Raw genomic sequence first — 17,776 nt, forward strand, 5'->3', positions numbered from 1 at the left:
CATTTCAGGGATTCCTGCAGATCAAGCTCCCCTCCCAAGCCCCTCCCAAGCCTAGGATCTCAGACTGTAATGTGAAAGAGATCTAGAAGACGTCAGAGCTCTCGGGACAACTGCAGGGGAATGGCTCCCTCCTGCCCCCTGGGGGGTGTTTGTCACATTGCAGCACCTTGGTGGAGCCTAGGGACCTTCTTTGACTATTCTTGGGCGGCTAAGATTGAGAACAAATGTGCCCAGGTTCCAGCACTCAGCAGTCGCCTGGCTGAGTGGGGTGACAGCGGCTGGAAGAGCCTGACAGCAAAGGCTTAGAGTGGGACAGACAAGCGGTGTGACCCGAATAGTAGGAACAGTATCACCTGGATGTGTGGAAGTACGCGTGCCCAGGGACATATCACCACCACCACCACCACCACCACCTCCGGCCAGCAGGCGCTCTAGGGCTCCTCTAGACTCTATCCCATTAGAATACTGAAACTGGGTGTTCTATGAGTATTTACACTGTGGAAATTGATAAATGCTGAATACTGGCAGTGACAATGGTTCTGCGAGGAGTTAGGGGGTTCCCCCCAAGATTCCATGTATACCACTGGTTTAGAACCATAACAGTCGAGGCCTTCACAAAGCCAGCGCCTTATTTCCTGTCCACTGCGAACTGTTGTGATGTTTCCAAACTCAGCGCCCTGTCCCTCCTCTTTATAAAGGTGGACCTGAAACCCCCAGCGATGGCTTAGGATCTCCTGGGGCCCAGCCCAGCACTTGAGCCCCATGTGCATCTGCAAGCTAAGCAGAAGCCAAGATGGAGCTAGGATCTTCTACAGAGCTTCTCTGGGAAGAATCTAAAAGACCAATTAAGCTTTAGCATGGTGGACAGTTTGCCTTCAGAGATGAGAAACTCAATGAGGCTCTGAGCTTAGGAGGCAAGCACTTCATAATCGTCCCTGACTGCTGGATCCACCATGCACTCGACACAGCTGGGAGGACTGTGTGTTGGGGGTACATACATAGTCATGTGTTTACGTGCACATGGGTATACAAATGTATGCCTTCTCTCTCTGTCTCTCTCTGTCTCTCTGTCTCTGTCTCTGTCTCTCTCTCTCTCTCTCTCTCTCTCTCTCTCTCTGTGTGTGTGTGTGTGTGTGTGTGTGTGTGTGTGTGTGTGTGTGTGTGTGTGTAGGCCAGAGGTCAATATTTAGCATCTTCCTGATTTCTTGAGACAGGGTTTCCTACTAAACTTGGAGCTCACTGATTCCTATCTCCACTCTCTTCAGTGTTGGAATTAGAGACAAGCACCATAGCTCCTGCCTGTTTATAAAAAGACATGGATGCTTGGGATCGAAACTCAGTTCCTCATGCTTGCAAGGCAAACGTTAAACTCATTAAGTCATCTTCCTAACCCCAGAGTTAGGAAAAGAAAACCAGTGTCCCCCTTCACAGCCCTTAGTATCTTATAGGCAGAAAGCCTGTCTGTGTCAGAATCCATTTGATAGTTCACCTCATTCATATTTGTCATTGATTGGTTAAGTCCCTGGCCCCTTTCTTGATTCCACCTCCCTCCTCTACAAACTCCAAGCAGCACATGTCCCCAGATCCAGGTTTTATATACTGTGTGTGCCTTGAAGCCCTTTTGTGCTTCTGTAGAATCGGTGTATGTGTTCTCCATGGGTTCAGATGGAAGTACCACATGAGGGCATCTTTCTGACACCCTGTTGTCTCCCAGGGCAACAATCTTCCAGTCTCAGGGTGGGATGGGATCCAAGTCAGCATCTAGACACCCACTGCTGCTCATTCATAAATACAACAGACACTGGGAACTCTGGCATACAGGGAACACCAACGGGAGGCTAGACACAGAATGCAGGCTGCTTGATGGGGCGCCACAAGGAATGCTGGGAACATCCGGTGGAGTGAGCATGTGTTGGGGGAGGAGCATGTCATTCATGAAGTTGGAATCATTAGCGTATCTTAGAAGAAAACTGAGATATCAAAACTTAAGTGAGGTTCCCAGGGCAGAGACCATCCGTGTAAGCATCAGAGCTGAGTTCCTGTCTCAAACCAGGGCAGAGACCCTCCGTGTCAGGGCTGAGTTCCTGTCGCAAAGACTGCGCCTCTCGCCCAATTCCATGTGCTTACCCCACTATGCAGCTGAACGAAGGGGATTCTGAGGTCCCCGGAGTTCCTGCCCACCAGGAGCTTGCTGTAAATGTAGGGTGGATGGAGGACTGGTGGTGATGAGAGTAGAGACTTCTACCCCTCTGCTCCAGTAAGGAAGTGGAGGAAAGGAGTTCTTATGTAGTCAGAGTCTAGGCTGGGCCTGTAGCTCACTTGCCCAGCATGACCCAGGGTTCAGCTTCACACACACACACACACACACACACACACACACACACACACACACACACTCATCACCACCACCACCACCACCATCATCAACAGGAGACTCAATGTCTCCCCACCACCTTCCATTATGTCATCTGGAAGCTTCCACACTGCAAGGGACCAGCTACAGTCCCAAGGCTAAATTCCCTATCTCTACCGGTGGCCATCATTTAGATTTCTTTCTTCTTCTAAGTCTTCCAAGGAGAACAAACCACACATATCCAACCATCCACACTGTAAGGGGTACCCTCACAGACATGCCATCCTAGCCAGGTCAGCCATGGTTCCCAGGCTACTCCAGGCCCAGTTTAGGGTCTTCACAATTGCCCATCTCCTTGCCAGCTAGACACTGGCATCAGCTTTGCTCCTCATTCTGACAACGTCCCTTCTGTCATTCACAGACTTATTGGGACCTTCCGCATGGTGCTGCAGAAGGTGGTGGAGGAGAACCGTGTCGAAGTGACGGACACACTGATCGATGACAACAATGCTATCCTCAAGGTCAGTATGCCAAGGAGTCCTCGGAGTTTCCCATCACCCAGTCCCCTGGGTCTGTGCCCATCCCACAGAAGATGCTCCAGAGCAATGGTCCTCATCCTTCCTATGCTGCGACCCTTTAATACAGTTCCTCATGCTGTAGTGACCCCCAACTATGAAATTTTGTTGCTACTTCATAACTAATTTTGCTACTGTTATGAATCATAACAAAATACCTGTGTTGTCTGATGGTCTCGGGCAAACCCTATGGAAGGGTCATTTGACACTCCCTCAAAGGGGTCACTACCCACAGGTTGAGAACCACTGGTCTAGCGACTGCTCCATGATTGACAAGGGAGGTAGTAGGAGGACGTCAGGGAGATTCTCCAGAGCCATTTGGTCTGAAGGCTGGTGCTGGAGGTTCTGCAATATGGCTGGGTCTGTCCCAAGTGGAAACTCAGCCTTTCCCACAGCGATAACATTAGGTGAGGTAATGAGGACACCATCTCCTCTCCACTGCTGTGTTTTTCCCATTTGGATCCAGCTCAGTAATGAATTCAAGGTGTGTTTTATCGTCCAATGGCCGATTGAGCCTTGCCAGCCTCTCCGCGGTGGTAACCTCCACTTGCACATATGACGAGGCTCCCTTCTGACCAGCAGTTCAGCAAGGGTCAGGATCTCATTTTCTGCTCCATCTGTCCATTTCTGCTCAAGTAAGCATGGGTATGCACGAACTAGTCAGATCCAACCCACCCTTCAGTATCCGTCCCAACAAAAGGAATGGGAACCCCCTTGATGCCTAGCCCTCTCCAGCTCCTCTGAGGCCAATCACAGGCAGCTGGCATGGTGGTAAGGAACCTGACCCTTGGTTGTGATTCTCAGTAAGGCCTACATGCCATCTGCAACGTGTACAAAAGTGTAGTGGCCTCACTAGATAGCTCTAAGGGGTCAAAGGGCATGCAAAGAAAGTGCTTAGAGTGTTAGCTAATGTATAAAGAGCCTGTATCTTTCTGCCTCAGTTTTGCTCCACGCAAACTAGGGCTGTACCTTTTAGACATGGTCCCTCCACCTGGGTTCTGTTTAACATCTGGACCCAGGTGTGGCACTCCACTTTTTCCAGAAGGAAAACCCAAAGCAACTCCCAAGACCCCCTTCTCTAACTAGCAGATGAGTCAGAGAAATTGGGAGAAGTGCTGGCCTCACTAGGCTGAGGGAAACCCAGGACTGGGTCTTCTCTGAGAAGACACGCTCAACTAGTTTTGTTAATTTGCCAAGGAGAACCCTCAGGCCAGTACACAAACTGGTTCTGAGGATGAAGAGGTGACCTATTTGGGGGTAAAGAACCGAATGATTCTTTACAGAGGACCCAAAAGCCTCACATCCAGGCTTAGGCCTAGCGACCGAGGACAGCCACTTGACTTGGGCATCTGGGAAGAGGAGGGCCAAGCACAGGAGGACCTCGGGTATCAGTCTTACTCAGCCTTTTTTTTCTCATCTGCAAACTAAGGCAGGAAGGTCTTCACCTGGTCTTCACGGGAGTGAACGTGCCTCACAGATGCCACAGGTACCAGGGGACTGGTTGCCTGCCCAGTTGCTCACTGTCCCTCTCCCTGCAGACCAGCCTAAGCATGGAGGTCCGGTATCAGGCCACAGATGGCACAGTGGGCTCCTGGGATGACGGAGACTTCCTGGGAGACGAAGCTCTTCAGGAGGAGGAAAAGGACAGCCAGGAGACCGATGGGCTGCTCCCTGGATCCCGGCCCAGCACCAGAACACCCGGCGAGAAGAGCTTTCGCAGGTAAGTGGCTGGATGCCTCTGGCTGCCCACTGCCCCCCAAAGGCCTGGGAAGCAGGTGCCAGAAGCCAGTGTTCTGGAAGGCCCTCTAGGCCTGGCTAGGGTCAGAGTGTGGGGCTGAGTTGTTAGAGAAATATTTAAGGGTTGAGAAGATGTTGGCACCCAACCCAAGAGCACACAGGAGGCTCTAATCAGAATGGGGGGCCAGGACTGTTCCAGCCCTTAGGGAAGCAAAAGCCTGAGAGATCAATCCTAACATAAGAGGCAGGGGTCTGCAGTGCCTGCCTTCATCAGAGAAATGGGAAAAGGAGACAGGGAAGGCCTCGGTTTCCCTGGTCTAAGACCCAACAGTGCCAACCAGGCCCAGGCAGCCTGACCTCTTCCTTGGCCCAGTAAAAAGATCCCTAAAAGAGAGGCTAACAGACCTGGTCAGGACCTGGACACTCTCTGTTGAAAAAAAAATTTGCCCAGGCTTTTCTGTGCCTAAGATTCACATTTCACAAATGTCCTGCCACTTACAAATGACAGAGGGCTTTGACCAGGCCTCACCTCCATACATGTAGTACTTTTACCACAGAGAAAATGCAGTGGCGTTACTTTAAGCTCAGGGGGCAAAATTGACGCTAGCAAAATATCCCTAGACACCTAGGAAGCAGAACGCCATGAAAGAGACTTGAGACCCGTGCCTGGAGGTCTGAGGTATTTTGAGGACAAGGGTTCCTCATATCGTTGCAAGCTTCCATTTTTCTTCCCGGAGGAGGTATACTCAACCTGTGTTAGAAAACACACAGTGAGCGAGAGGGAACTGAAGTGCTTTAGGCCGACCTCCTCCCTCACCAGCTTCTCTCCAAACCCAAGTTTAAATAAACACCTAGGACTACACGCTTCAGGCCAGCCAAATCCTCTGCCGCATGAATATCAGGTCCTTTAGCATAAGGCCAAGCCTGAGTGCCTGAAGTCATGCATCTCACCCATCTCTACATCTGTAAGACAGGAGCCGGAGCCACCAGCCCTGCTCCAGCCGCCATCCTGATGACGATCTAAGGGGAGATCAGAGGCTATAAATAAAGAGCCAGCCGGGCGCTGGTGGTGCAGGCCTTTAATCCCAGCACTCGGGAGGCAGGGGCAGGCGGATCTCTGTGAGTTCGAGGCCAGCCTGGTCTACAAGAGCTAGTTCCAGGACAGGCTCCAAAGCTACCGAGAAATCCTGTCTTGAAAAACAAAACTGAGAAAATGAAGAGCCAAGTATTGCACATGGAAGGGCTGATGACAACAGGTTCTTCACCCCGGATAGCGGCAAATATCAGGACGAGATTTAGAAATGGAAGAGGACCATCAGAGACTGGTTAGTAGGTGAGGGCTATAACACAGTGGTCACCACCTGTCACCATCTGCCGAGACTACACGGAGAAGAGCCATGTAGGGCTGGCTCAGAGGGAGTTCTGAGAAGCAGGTCACTACTATAGAGAAAGGATTGGGGGCCCAAGTGAAAGCTAGCTCCATTAGCTTGACCCCGACTCTGCCCTCGTCAGCTGACTGACTCTGACATGTCACCAATCCTCTCTGGATCAATGACAGAAATAAATGAGTTCAGAAAGTAGACATACTGACTCCCCTCCTCTCTGGCCTCCAACGGGGCTCAGTATACTCAGGAACAGTCGTGAAAACAGCTCCCCCAGTAATTCTTGGTTGCGGGGCTGCCCTCACTAGAGAGGCAGTAGAGTAAGGACCCCAGGATGGGGCTCAGATAAAACAAGATGAAAGGGTACATCTCGGACCCACGGAGAGTTCTGGTCCAGGAAGGTGGAGCTAAGAGGGCTGGCTTAAGCCTCACTGCACAGCATCCTGGGGTTCTCTCCTCTTTTCATCTCGCTGGACCTTTCCCAGGCCAGAAGAAGGGGTAGGAGGAAGGGTTTCATCTTAGGGACCGGGAATTGGGCAAGATCAATAGCATAGCCAGAGTGTCTAGCTTTCAGTGGGTGCCACCACCCTGGTTAAAGGAGCATGTTAGGGCACACTACTTCCCCAGCTGCCACCTGGAGGTGCCAGCCTAGGCATGACATCACCTTTGAGATGGCTCTCACCACTTTTTCTCTCCTCTGGACCTAGCCTTGTAGCGAGCAGGGCTCCCTCTGCTCACGTAGTTTAACGTCTCCTGGGCTCTGATCCACCACATGCCACCGAGTTTCTCTGCCCACTTCTCTTAGTTTCTGCCCACTCCTTACAAGAGAACCCCAAGTGGGCAGAATACCACCAGGAGACGGCACAGAAGAGCAGAGGGTGTGGAGCCCTAGTGCTGGCTCTGCTGCTTGGAGACACCTCCCCAGATGTAAGATGGCTCGCTCATGCCCACAAGAGAATTAGGAAGAAATGAAGTACTTACTATATGTAAGTGATATCTATGGTACATGGAAGGCAGGTTCTCAGCCAGCATTCTCTGTTCAGTCTCCATGTTACCTTGACCCCAGCTGTTTCTGTGCTAAGCACTACCTGACCTTCTGGTCCAGGCTTTGTTACCATCTGATTCTCGCACCACCCAGTGCTAAGGGCTCTTCCAGTGCTGCCCACTGGAGGTTCAGCTATCCTGAACAAGAGCAGAAATACCTCCGCCTACTCCCCGCCACACACACCAATGTCCCTGTTGTAAAAAAAAAAAAAAAAAAAAAAGGAATGGATTACTAACCTCACGAACATTTCCACTCTCAGGAACAAAAAATCAATACTCCAAACTATACCTCAGTCTCAGAAAGAGGGAGGTTTTGAAAACACACACACACACACACACACACACACACACATATTTGCATACATTTGCATGCACACATGTTCTCTGCATGGTACCAGGGAATTCTATGCCACTGTGTAGCGGGCGTGGTCGATTGATAGAATAAACAGACCAATACTATATAAAAGATTTAGCTTTTAATAAAAAGGGGAAAACTTACAAGACCCGGGATCCCAAGAACATCAATCGCCAATGGAGCCGGAAAACCAAAGGGGCAGGGGGCAAGGCACTTCGATCTTTTATAGCCCGAATGGCCACACCTTAGGTCGAATGTGATTGGCTGAGATTCCCCATCATCACTGGATACCACTGGAGTCATATCTTACAAAGGATTGTGTGGTAAAGCAACACAGCCTTCTGCTTTCCCCAGGCTCTTTTGTACTCCAAGGCTATCTCGTCTTCTCTGCCTCACCTAGACTCACAAGCTTACACACGCACACATACACACCCCGCCTTCTGCTACTCAGGCCCCTCTGGTGTCCTGGGGATGTCTAGGTAGTTACTTTGTCATTCTTTTAGGAGTAGGTTGTGCTGGTGCCATCCTTCTCGTCCTAACCATGGGCATCCTTCCACTCCAGGGAAAACCTGTAGAACCAGGAAACCCCCCTTCCTGTGTCTGGAGCAGAGAGCAACTGGCCGTGTGTGCATAGCAGGGGCCCTGAGAAAGAGGTGCATGTGTGCACTAAGGGGTGTGCATAAGTGTGTGTGCGTGGTGCAGTACACACTGCCTCATCCCCAAATATTACTTCATTGGTTCTCATGGGCCCCAAAGAGCTAGGGAATCCTTCCCTGCTTCCCCTCCCCAGGCTGCAGTGGCTGCCAAGGAGCCAGAGAACCAGTCACAGTCATGCTGAGATGTAGGGGTAAAGTGGTTCTTGGGATATTCTGCCCTACCCAGATGCTCTGCCTGGGACTGAGGCGCCTACCTTCAGCCCAAGGCTGAGTAACCAAGTGAGGCCTAGTGCTGAGACATGCCTGGGTCTCCACAGGCCTTAGTGTTCCCAGGAGGGCACTGTTGTTCCCCCTCCTAACTGTGGATGCTTTTATCAGTTCAGAGACAAACTAAGGAAGAATTGTTCCTTAGTGGGGCTGAAAGCAGCTTGCTAGAGAATGCTAGCTACAGAGCGGGACTTACGTAACTGGCAGGAAACACCAAAAGTACAATGTGGGCACTAGGAAGAAATCCAGGCGTATCTGGAGCTTCCTGGGAGGCTCCATGGCAATGCAGGCAAAAGGTGAGGTCACTGCTTGCCTGCTGAGTGACAGAGGGCAGCCTGAGCCTCCACAACTTTCCACACGAAGCAGGCAATGTGACGTCCGTGGGACGACAGCTCAATTCCATTGGTGCCTGCTGAAGGGCTAATCCCTGGCTTTGCAGCTGTTATTTCTAAGGATGGTAGCGGCAGTAACAGTGGACGTAGTAAAATCACGATGATGTTCTTTCTTTATACAAACAACTTTTCCGGACTCTATTTCCACTCTCAGGGAGTGTGGCCCTGTGAGAGCCTTAAGGTCTGGAGTACAGAAGGAGGGGAGAAAACAGAACTCTCCCTATATCCTGGTAGATGTGACACCTCTCTGACTTCAGTATGCCAGTTACACACACCTGTTGACCCTTACCAACCCAAGGCCACACACCTCTCTTTTGTAGTTCACAGCAGAGACTGACATATTTTCCAGGGTCACAGAATGAAGCCGAAAGAGAAAACCCTTCCTTCAGAGCCTGACTGTACAGTCAGGAAAAAAAAGAAAGACAATTCTCCAAACACAAACATGAGGATGGAAATCAGAGAAACCTTGAAGTTGTAATTCCTAAATAGCCCACAGAAATCCTTGCTCCATGGGAACAGGCCCCAGAAGCCCTTGGGGCTTCCTAACAGTGGTCCTAAGGTCAATTGAGCTGGGCTGGAGCAGGGCACCTGAGTCTCCCCTCATCTTTCCCTGCTTTCTGCTCAGTGGTCCTGACTGATTTGGGCAGTCAGAAACTTGTGGCAGCCTGGCTGCCTGTGGGTCTCTTTGAATTAGATACTAAATATTTGCCTCAAACAAAGGTTAGTCAGATGAATCTGGACTTCAGTCGTGACTGTGCATGGACCAGGCCTGAGCTATTGGGGTACGGCCTCACCTGGGCAAGGTCTGAGGCAGGAGAGTGTGTGAACAGAGCGGGGACATCATAATGGCAGTTTTTCTTTATTCTCACTGTCATGGCATGGAACCTTCCAGTTTCTGGAAACCTCTCTTAAGGAAGACAGGAACACATCTCTCCTGCTCTGAGACCTTTAGTGGCGGTTTGTTTATAGCACATTCCTCCACTCCCCCATCTTGTAGCAAATCCAGCATTTCCTCTCAAATAGGCTCCATCCACTGTGTCCCCAGAGGTCCCCACAGCATGGACACTATGCAGTCCTTGGAGGGGACCAAGGGAGAAAGGGAGGGAGGAGGAGATATTGGGAACCCTACAGCTTTGAAATCACCAGACATCCTCCTGGGATAGAGGAGATGGGCTGAATCTGGGGCCATGGCACGCCTATACAGAAGACTTAAAGGTGTCGGTGGGAATAGGGAAGCCCTTGGGGGAAAAATGCGGGGGTCAGCAGGGCCAGGGCAAAGGTTGTGAGCATCTCTGGTCCACACCCTCTCACCCGCATCCCCTTGTCTCCTCATTTCTTCCCCTTACTCAGCAAAGGCAGAGAGAAGACCAAGGGAGGCAGAGATGGTGAGCACAAGTAGGTGTCCCAGGCCAGGGCAAAGCCAGTGGTGCCGGCGGGGCTATAGGGGGGCGGGAATGGGCTGAAGGGCAAAGCCAGTGGTGCCGGTTCTCTGCTACGGGGCTCTAGGGGGGCGGGAATGGGCTGAAGGGCAAAGCCAGCAGTGCCGGTTCTCTGCTACGGGGCTCTAGGGGGGGAGGGGGAATGGGCTGAGAGGGGCTAGGAGGCGCTGTTCTGGTGGAGCAGCAGGGCACATGCAGGGTGAGGGAGGTCTTTTCACAAGACTGTGGGAGAGAATGGGAGCATGGGAGCGGGTGGTGAGGGCCAGGGAAATGGCCAGACCTATCCTTTCCACTCTGGATTCTTGGAGGTGACACCCTCTCCTTTTAGAGACTTGTTTCTCTTCTTCTTCACTGACCAGCTCTACGTAAGCATCCCTCTGAGGAAGGATATACTAAAGAGTGGGGTACACAAGAAGCCAGTCTCCAGCCTAGGCAGCACTGGGTAGTTGAACATACAGCCTTGGAGGTTCAAAAAAGACAATCTCCAGGCACCATGTGGTGGGCAAAACACAAAATCACAGAGCGCCAAAGAGAGTTTGCCATTCTTGTGACCCTCACAGTCTTCATTCCCCCAAAAGCATTCCACAGGAGGAAGACATAGAACTCTCTGATGGGCTGATCACAGGGACCCAGAAAGATTGGCAGCCTGAGCTGATAGGCTCATAGGTTCCCCAAAGTCACACTGTCGTCTAGAGACTCAAGCATCACAGAAATTACAGTGGTTTGGGTAGTGACAAGTGTCAGTTCAGGGAACAAGGCAGAACTGGGCAAAAATGAGGAATCTAACTTCCTACCCAGAGTTCACTTCAGACCCAGGCAGTTGAAAGCACCTGATTGTACTCAAAGCCAATCGACCCTTCAAACGCTCTGGTGAACCTGCAAACTCGGAGACGGAGTCTTTATTTCCCACATATAGAAACTGAATTTCAGAGATACCAAGAGATTTGCTCAAAACTGTGGTCCCAATACTTAAAAATTAGTTTATAGTTGTGTCTACAGCAGTCTGAGCTGATTCTCATGGGTGTGTCTGCACACGTTAAGATCCTGGGGAACTTGGAGCCTCGTCCGCTGTGTTGCCCAAATCATACTGAATTCTAGGCATGCTTGGAACGACTGCACGAGTAATAACCATGACCACAGAGCAACAGAAGCACCATGCTGTATGGGGAGAGAGCCACACAAAATGATGGAGCAGTTTGCCTGCCTCAGAGAAGGGTAGGGTGTGTTCCAGGGCTGACAGAGCCAGGGGTCCGAATCCTTGTGTGGATAAGAGGTGATGGCTCATGGCTCTAGGTTTCTCTGTGACTGACCTAGGAGGCGCAAGCCACCCTTCTGATCTCCCTCAGCTCCCTCTCTGAGATCACCAGGCTCCAGGTCCCCTCCAGCTTCCCAGTCTATCAGACTAGCTTGACTCCTATGATTATAGCTGGGGTGATGCAGGCACATGGCAGAACCCTAAGACATGGCTGCCTCCCTTGCCCTGCTCTATCTTGTCTCTTGCTGTCCCATTACCAGATGAAATTAAGTAAGCTAGGATGTAGTATTATTTTAATGTGAACGGGAATGGGGAATGGAATCTCTAAGATGCAATTAAGCAAATTGAAACTCGTTAGCCGAGGAAAGAACACTGTGAGGAGAGCTCGCAGATCCCGACCTCGGTGCTGCCAAGGCGGCTGGAGGGAGATCAGAGGAAACAGATGCAAGATGCGAGAGAAAATGTAAGGTTTGACCCGGGAAAGAGCAACAGTGCTCCCATGAGTCTGTGGGGCCATGGGGAGATGGGAAATCTACTCTCAGGATCCTGTTTGCTGAGACTTTGCAAAAAGAATTAGAAACCAGAAAGAAAGAAAGGAGCCAGATTCCCAGGGTCAGGAGAAGCACTCACATTCCCTCTGGGTCAGTCTGGGCCAGCCATGTCACTTAGTAGTAGAGCCCTTGCCTAGGATGTGTGAGGTCTCCAGCTCTAGAAAATAAATTGTGGACTAGAGAAATAGATAACTCAGCAGTTAAGAACACTGGCTGCTCTTCCAGAGGACCTAGGTTCAATTCCCAGCACCCACATGGCAGCTCACAAACTGTTGCAACTGCAGGGATCCAATACCCTCACACAGACATGCAGGCAAAACACCAATGTGCATAAAAATAAATATCTTTAAAAGAATAAATAATAGTAAATGCATACATACATATACACAAAAAAAATTCAGTCAGCCTGTCCTTCACCCACACAGGAAGTGATTCAAAACAAACTTAAATTCAGCACAGTTTAAAATACATTTAATTTTTTAAATATTTTATCATTTTATTTATTTTACATACTAACCACAGTTCCTCCTCCCTCCCCTCCTCTCCCTCCTCTCCCACCTTCCCCTAACTCCATCCCCATCCACTCCTCAGAAATGATAAGGCCTCCCATGGGGAGTCAACAAAGCCTGGCACATTCAGTTGAGGCAGGACCCAGCCCCTCACCCCCTAGAATACATTTGAGATTATAAAATTACCTGTAACTGCAGGGATAGGTAGTATCTGTCCATGTCTGAGTGTTCAGGAGAGGGAAGCAGGAAGATTAGGAGTTCAAGACTTAGAGTCTATGTAAGCAACAACGCAAAGAAACAATACAGCTCCCGAATCTCATGGATAGTTCGTGTATCCTGATTACCTGAGTCGTGAGTGCAGGAGCCTGGACATTTCCAACTGAAGGTGCTTGTGACATAGAAGCCCTGGCTGGACTGTGAGTGCTACTGTAGTTCATGTGCAGTCATACCCTTCTAAGTCACAGCTTCCAGAATAATCCATAGAGCAAATCAATGAAGCACTCAGGCCACTGGATTCACCTTGGTGCGTGTCCCCTGTTCATAATATGCAGCTTCCACCCCTGGGTCATGTGTGCATTGCACAGCCGTAGTGACAGACTTCTGAACTGAGCCATGGAACAAGGTGAGGGAATTGCTGGGTACCTAAAGGAAGGGGTTACAATAAACACACTGATTTAAAAGTCTTTTCTCTAGAGAACTGTCAGTCTAGAGATATCATTCTAACTATGGCGAACCCAGCCACTGGAAGAAAATGTGATTCTCTATCTGCACCTCCTCTACACTCCTAACTGTCATTTTTCTGTTTGTTTGTATTTTTGTGCATGCATGTTTTTGTCGCTGGTGTTTTGTCTTTCAGTCATTAGATGTGTTTGTTTATGTGTGTATTGCACATGCCATGGCACACGTATGGAAGGCAGAGGACATCTTGTGGTCCTCAGTTCTCTCCCTCCACTGTGTGGGTCCCAGGGATTGAACTCAGGTCACCAGGCTTAGCGGCAAACACTTTTACCCACAGTGCCAGCTCACCAGCCCGTTTTTGCTGTGGTCTGATCATTTTTCAAGAGTAATCTCATTCAGCAGGCAATTCCAGGAATGGATATGGCCCAAGTGCCAGGGTCATTTGTAGAATGGAGTGTCATTGAGAAAGAGTCCCTTGGAAAAGGTGCTCATTGTCATATTTCTCAAGCACACCGTGTCATGAGTACAGACTTGCTTAGGTGAAGGTGCCTCTTCACAGAGCTGACCACTGGCATGTTTCAGTGCCTGCTTCTCACTCCATCCTACCGTCTGTGGTTGTAGAACCCCACTGGAAGAGAAGCAAAATTTTAATTCTTAAAAAAGAAACTTAAATCACAAGTTAAACACCTGCTCCAATATAGGTTGATAATCTTTCAAGTTCCGTGAGTAAACTAGCTTTATTTTTTATATTGCCCTTCTTTGCCCTTTGCCCTTTGCCTATGCACTGCTTCCCAGGGCCCAGCACAGTAGTAAGGGTCTTTTCTATAGCGATTCCCCAATGCTGTCAGTTGGGAAATCACAAAGAATGCTGTAGTCCAACTAAAGAACAGTGTAGAAGGTACCAGAGGCATGGAGCCCAGACTAGGAACCGTGGAGAGGGGGTCCACCATTGCACACATCTGTCCTTTTCATCAAGAAACAAACACCATTTTGAGACACCCCAGTCACGTGGCACGGCCAGCAAGTCTGTTTGCTTCAGTGGTCACATGATGCAATCTTTGGGGGGTTTCCTCCTTTGAATTTTTTCAGGGCACAGTAAGGGTAGTACGGCATTAAAAGTCTTATTTTTACTCCCCGAAATGTTTATTCTAAAGAATTAAAGGGGGTCTTTAATTAAAGGATCATAACTAAGAGTAACCCAGGCCTTGAACGTAAGTGGCTATATGGGACCAGCTTTAGAAAACCATGCAGTCCTCTGGGCTTCTGGCGGCAGCTCAGATTCCAGCCCCAGATGCCTGGCAGCTGACTTCTCTAAGCAGCTTCTCTTCTGACCTACACAGCTCTCAGCTCTGCCATCTCAACCCTTCCCCCGCTGCTGCTGCGGAGATTCTGGCTAGAGCAGGCTGTCATGGTGACTGGCATCCTGTTGGTCACACAGGCACAAGACTGGGACTCTAGAAATAGCCACCCTGCCCTTTTAACCACTTGTTGGGGGAAAAGTCCCCAGGATGTTTAGGATAAGCCAGGCAGGGTGACTCCTTTTCCGCCTTCAGACAACCAGTTCTAATGAATCTACTGATCTGCTTGATGGCATGTCACCCGTAATTTAAGCCTCATCAGAGTCTCTCCCAAAGTATGGTAAGGCTTGGGTCATTTCTGAATGAAGAACTCTTTCTAAATGACTTCCCATTTCCCAAATGACATAGGCACCATAGCCACAGGGGCAATGGTCCTGCTGCCTCTTCCCAGTGTTCCTTTTGGTCACCATGGATTCATGTTCAGAGAGGTCCTGATCACGGAGACAGAGCAGCCAGGACAGTGGAACTCCTGCAGGCCTGGGGACATCAGGCATCAGCCTCTATTGCTCTTACTATGCAACACTGAGATGATTTTCTCATCTCTGAGCTTCAGTCCTCCACTGGCTGAATGAAGAGATAACATATCCATGCCCTTCGCAATTGCCAGCAGGGTACAATGAGAAAACATGAGGAAAGACAAGAACTGTATCCCTTTTTGGACATTTCATAGTGTGTGTGTGTGTGTGTGTGTGTGTGTGTGTGTGTGTGTGTGTGATTTACTTCCCTTTAACGTAGCTCAGAGACAGAGTCCTTGCCTATCATGCAAAGCCCAGGTTTAATTCCCACCAGTGGAGTTTGATGGTAAATGTCTTTAATTCCAGCAGGAAGAACGGGAGTTAAAGGCCAGGTTAGGCAATACAGCAAGTTTCAAGCTAGCCTAGGTTATGTGAGACCCTGTCTGAGTAAAAAAAAAAAAAAGAACCTGTGGGGGCGTGGGGGTGTCTCCGAAGAAAAAGGAGTCTACCACCAGTGTTGACGATCTTGGGTCCATCTCTAAGACCCACATGGTAGAAGAGAAGAGTCAATGCCCAAAAGTTGTCCTCTGCCCTCCATTCATGAGCCATGGAACATGCATCTCTCCTTACAGTCTCTCTAAATAGATAAGTAAAAAAAAAATAAATGTATTTTTAAAAAAATAAACTTTTAGCAAAACCAAAATCTAAAAAAAAATTTAAATCCCAGACAGGCCAATCCCAGCAAATGCCTTTTGAAATGAGGTCACCTTCATGTCTATTCTGTGCTTAGAGTCAACTGTTAAAACTACAGAAACGGGGCTGGAAGTTGAGGGGCTTGGGAATAGAACTCAGGGGATAATATGCTTGTCATCCATGGCGACCCACCTGTAACCCCGGCACTCTGGAGGGGAAGACAGGGTCCACTGAGCAAGCTGGCTAACTAGCTAGCCTGGTCCCTGAGCTCTGGGTTCAACCGGAGACCCTGTCTTGAAGTCGAGGGCAACGGAGAAGGACAGCAGTGCCGCCCTCTGGCCTCCATATGTATGTGCACACCTGCACGCACACAGACGCGAACATGCACATGACAGAAAAAGAAAAGACTGAGAGAATAGAGGACAACAAAGAAGATGCTTGAGCCCAGTGATCAGAGCTCCGAGGACAGCCGCTTTCCTATATGGGGTCCTTCCTTCATTTTTAAACCCATAATACTAGGGAAACAGACAAATCAGGGCCGCCCACCTCTCTCACCTGTTTCTAGGATGTCATCAATGAACACATTCACATGACGGGAGTGGTCCCTGTTCACCCAGCCATCACACAGGACACAGACATGGCTCCTTGTGCATCTGGGTTTCAGATAGGGCCAGGTTTTGGGAATGCACCTGATCCCCCAGTCTCAGGTAGAAGGGCTTGAGGGAGCCAGGCAATCACCAGGACAGAGAGGTTTTCTCCAACCTCACACTGTACAGCCTGCAGAGCAAGGATCTGGGGATCCTAGATACCATCCCCAAGCCTCTGCAAGCCAAGGCTGATCCAAGGTCTGCGGACTTTGCTGGAAGCAGGTTAGGAATGGGGCTGTGCCTACCCCCATGGGAGGCTGCAGCATGGCAGCCACACCCAGGAGGAGGAGGAGGATGGGAAACACGGGGAGTCAGGTGTCCTGCTTATACAATATGGATGGGGTAATGGAATACTGCACTTACCCCCCACGGATCCTACTCCCGGTCTTTCCTGCCTCAAGGGACCTCAGGCTCCACTGCAGGGACATCACTAAAGGGCTGTAGGGACCCCTGCCTCCTTCCCTCAGCCCCACTGACCTCGGCACCTGGCCATACCACACCCGAGGAAGAGGTAGGAACTATGGGGTCTGCTTGAGTTCTAGGGGCTAAGGGGTGATGATCGGCAGTAGGAAGCCATAGGGAGAGGGGCAACCAGGATAAGAGAAAGGCCCTTTTCACGGGGAACTGAGACTCTCTTGGTACAGAGAACAGAAGAAGGCAAAGTAGGTTCTGTGTACCAAAGCCACCTGAGACCTGAAGAGCTGGCTTCCAGGGCTCCTACCTTATCTTCAGCCTCAGTCTGTCCCTCTGAGCCACCCAGACCTATGTATCTGTTCTGATGCTGTCTCTGGGTATCTGACCTCTTTTCTGGTTAGCTCTTGTTGGGGTGTATGGACAGGAAGGCCACTTAGGAGCCTTGCAGATCCCAGAGCTCTGAGAAGACTGGACCGAGGTCCAGCTGGGGAGCTCAACACCCAACCAAACTCCAGGCCACTTCCCTTGTCAGCTGGGATTCCCACCTGCTCCGGAAGGGGCCAGAGAGGAAGTGTCCTATGTCCTTCAGGGCTCATGGCCCCTAATTTGGAAGGTACCTTGGGAAAAGTCACTTAGACCCGGGGTCTCCATCTCCTTTATCTCTGAGTTCTCGCGGGGACTGCTTCTTGTGTGTTTATGTTTTCCCTGCGTGTATCTATCTCCCCCGCACCTCATTCTTGGGGTCCCCCTTTTACAGAGCGGGAAGGAGTGTGTTCTCTGCCATGAAACTCGGCAAGACTCGGTCCCACAAAGAGGAGCTCCAAAGACAAGGTAGGCAATTCACAGCTCACAGCTCCATCAGCCACTCTGAACTGTAACCATCATTTAAACCCGCCCTAGACTGGTCTCAAAGGGTCCTCCTTCCCCACTTCCCATTGGCCACTCCCACTTGGGCAGGGCTTGGACTCCCATTGGTTGGCCTGGGGAAAGGACTCATAAGCCCTTGAGCCTCTGCC

General features: G+C 50.1%; 1 protein-coding gene across 1 annotated transcript in view; it reads left to right on the forward strand.

Annotated features, from left to right (window-relative positions):
• Otof (otoferlin) overlaps positions 1 to 17,776 on the forward strand; it is a 92,264-nt gene that overhangs the window by 36,626 nt on the left and 37,862 nt on the right. The window contains exons 4-6 of the mRNA XM_085691208.2: positions 2,775 to 2,874; positions 4,467 to 4,648; positions 17,518 to 17,591. Of these exons, the coding sequence (XP_085547334.2) occupies positions 2,775 to 2,874; positions 4,467 to 4,648; positions 17,518 to 17,591 (356 nt within the window). The remainder of the gene's footprint in view (positions 1 to 2,774; positions 2,875 to 4,466; positions 4,649 to 17,517; positions 17,592 to 17,776) is intronic.

Source organism: Myodes glareolus, chromosome 6 (genome assembly GCF_982192425.1).
Source record: "Myodes glareolus chromosome 6, mMyoGla1.1, whole genome shotgun sequence".
Classification (NCBI taxonomy): domain Eukaryota; kingdom Metazoa; phylum Chordata; class Mammalia; order Rodentia; family Cricetidae; genus Myodes; species Myodes glareolus.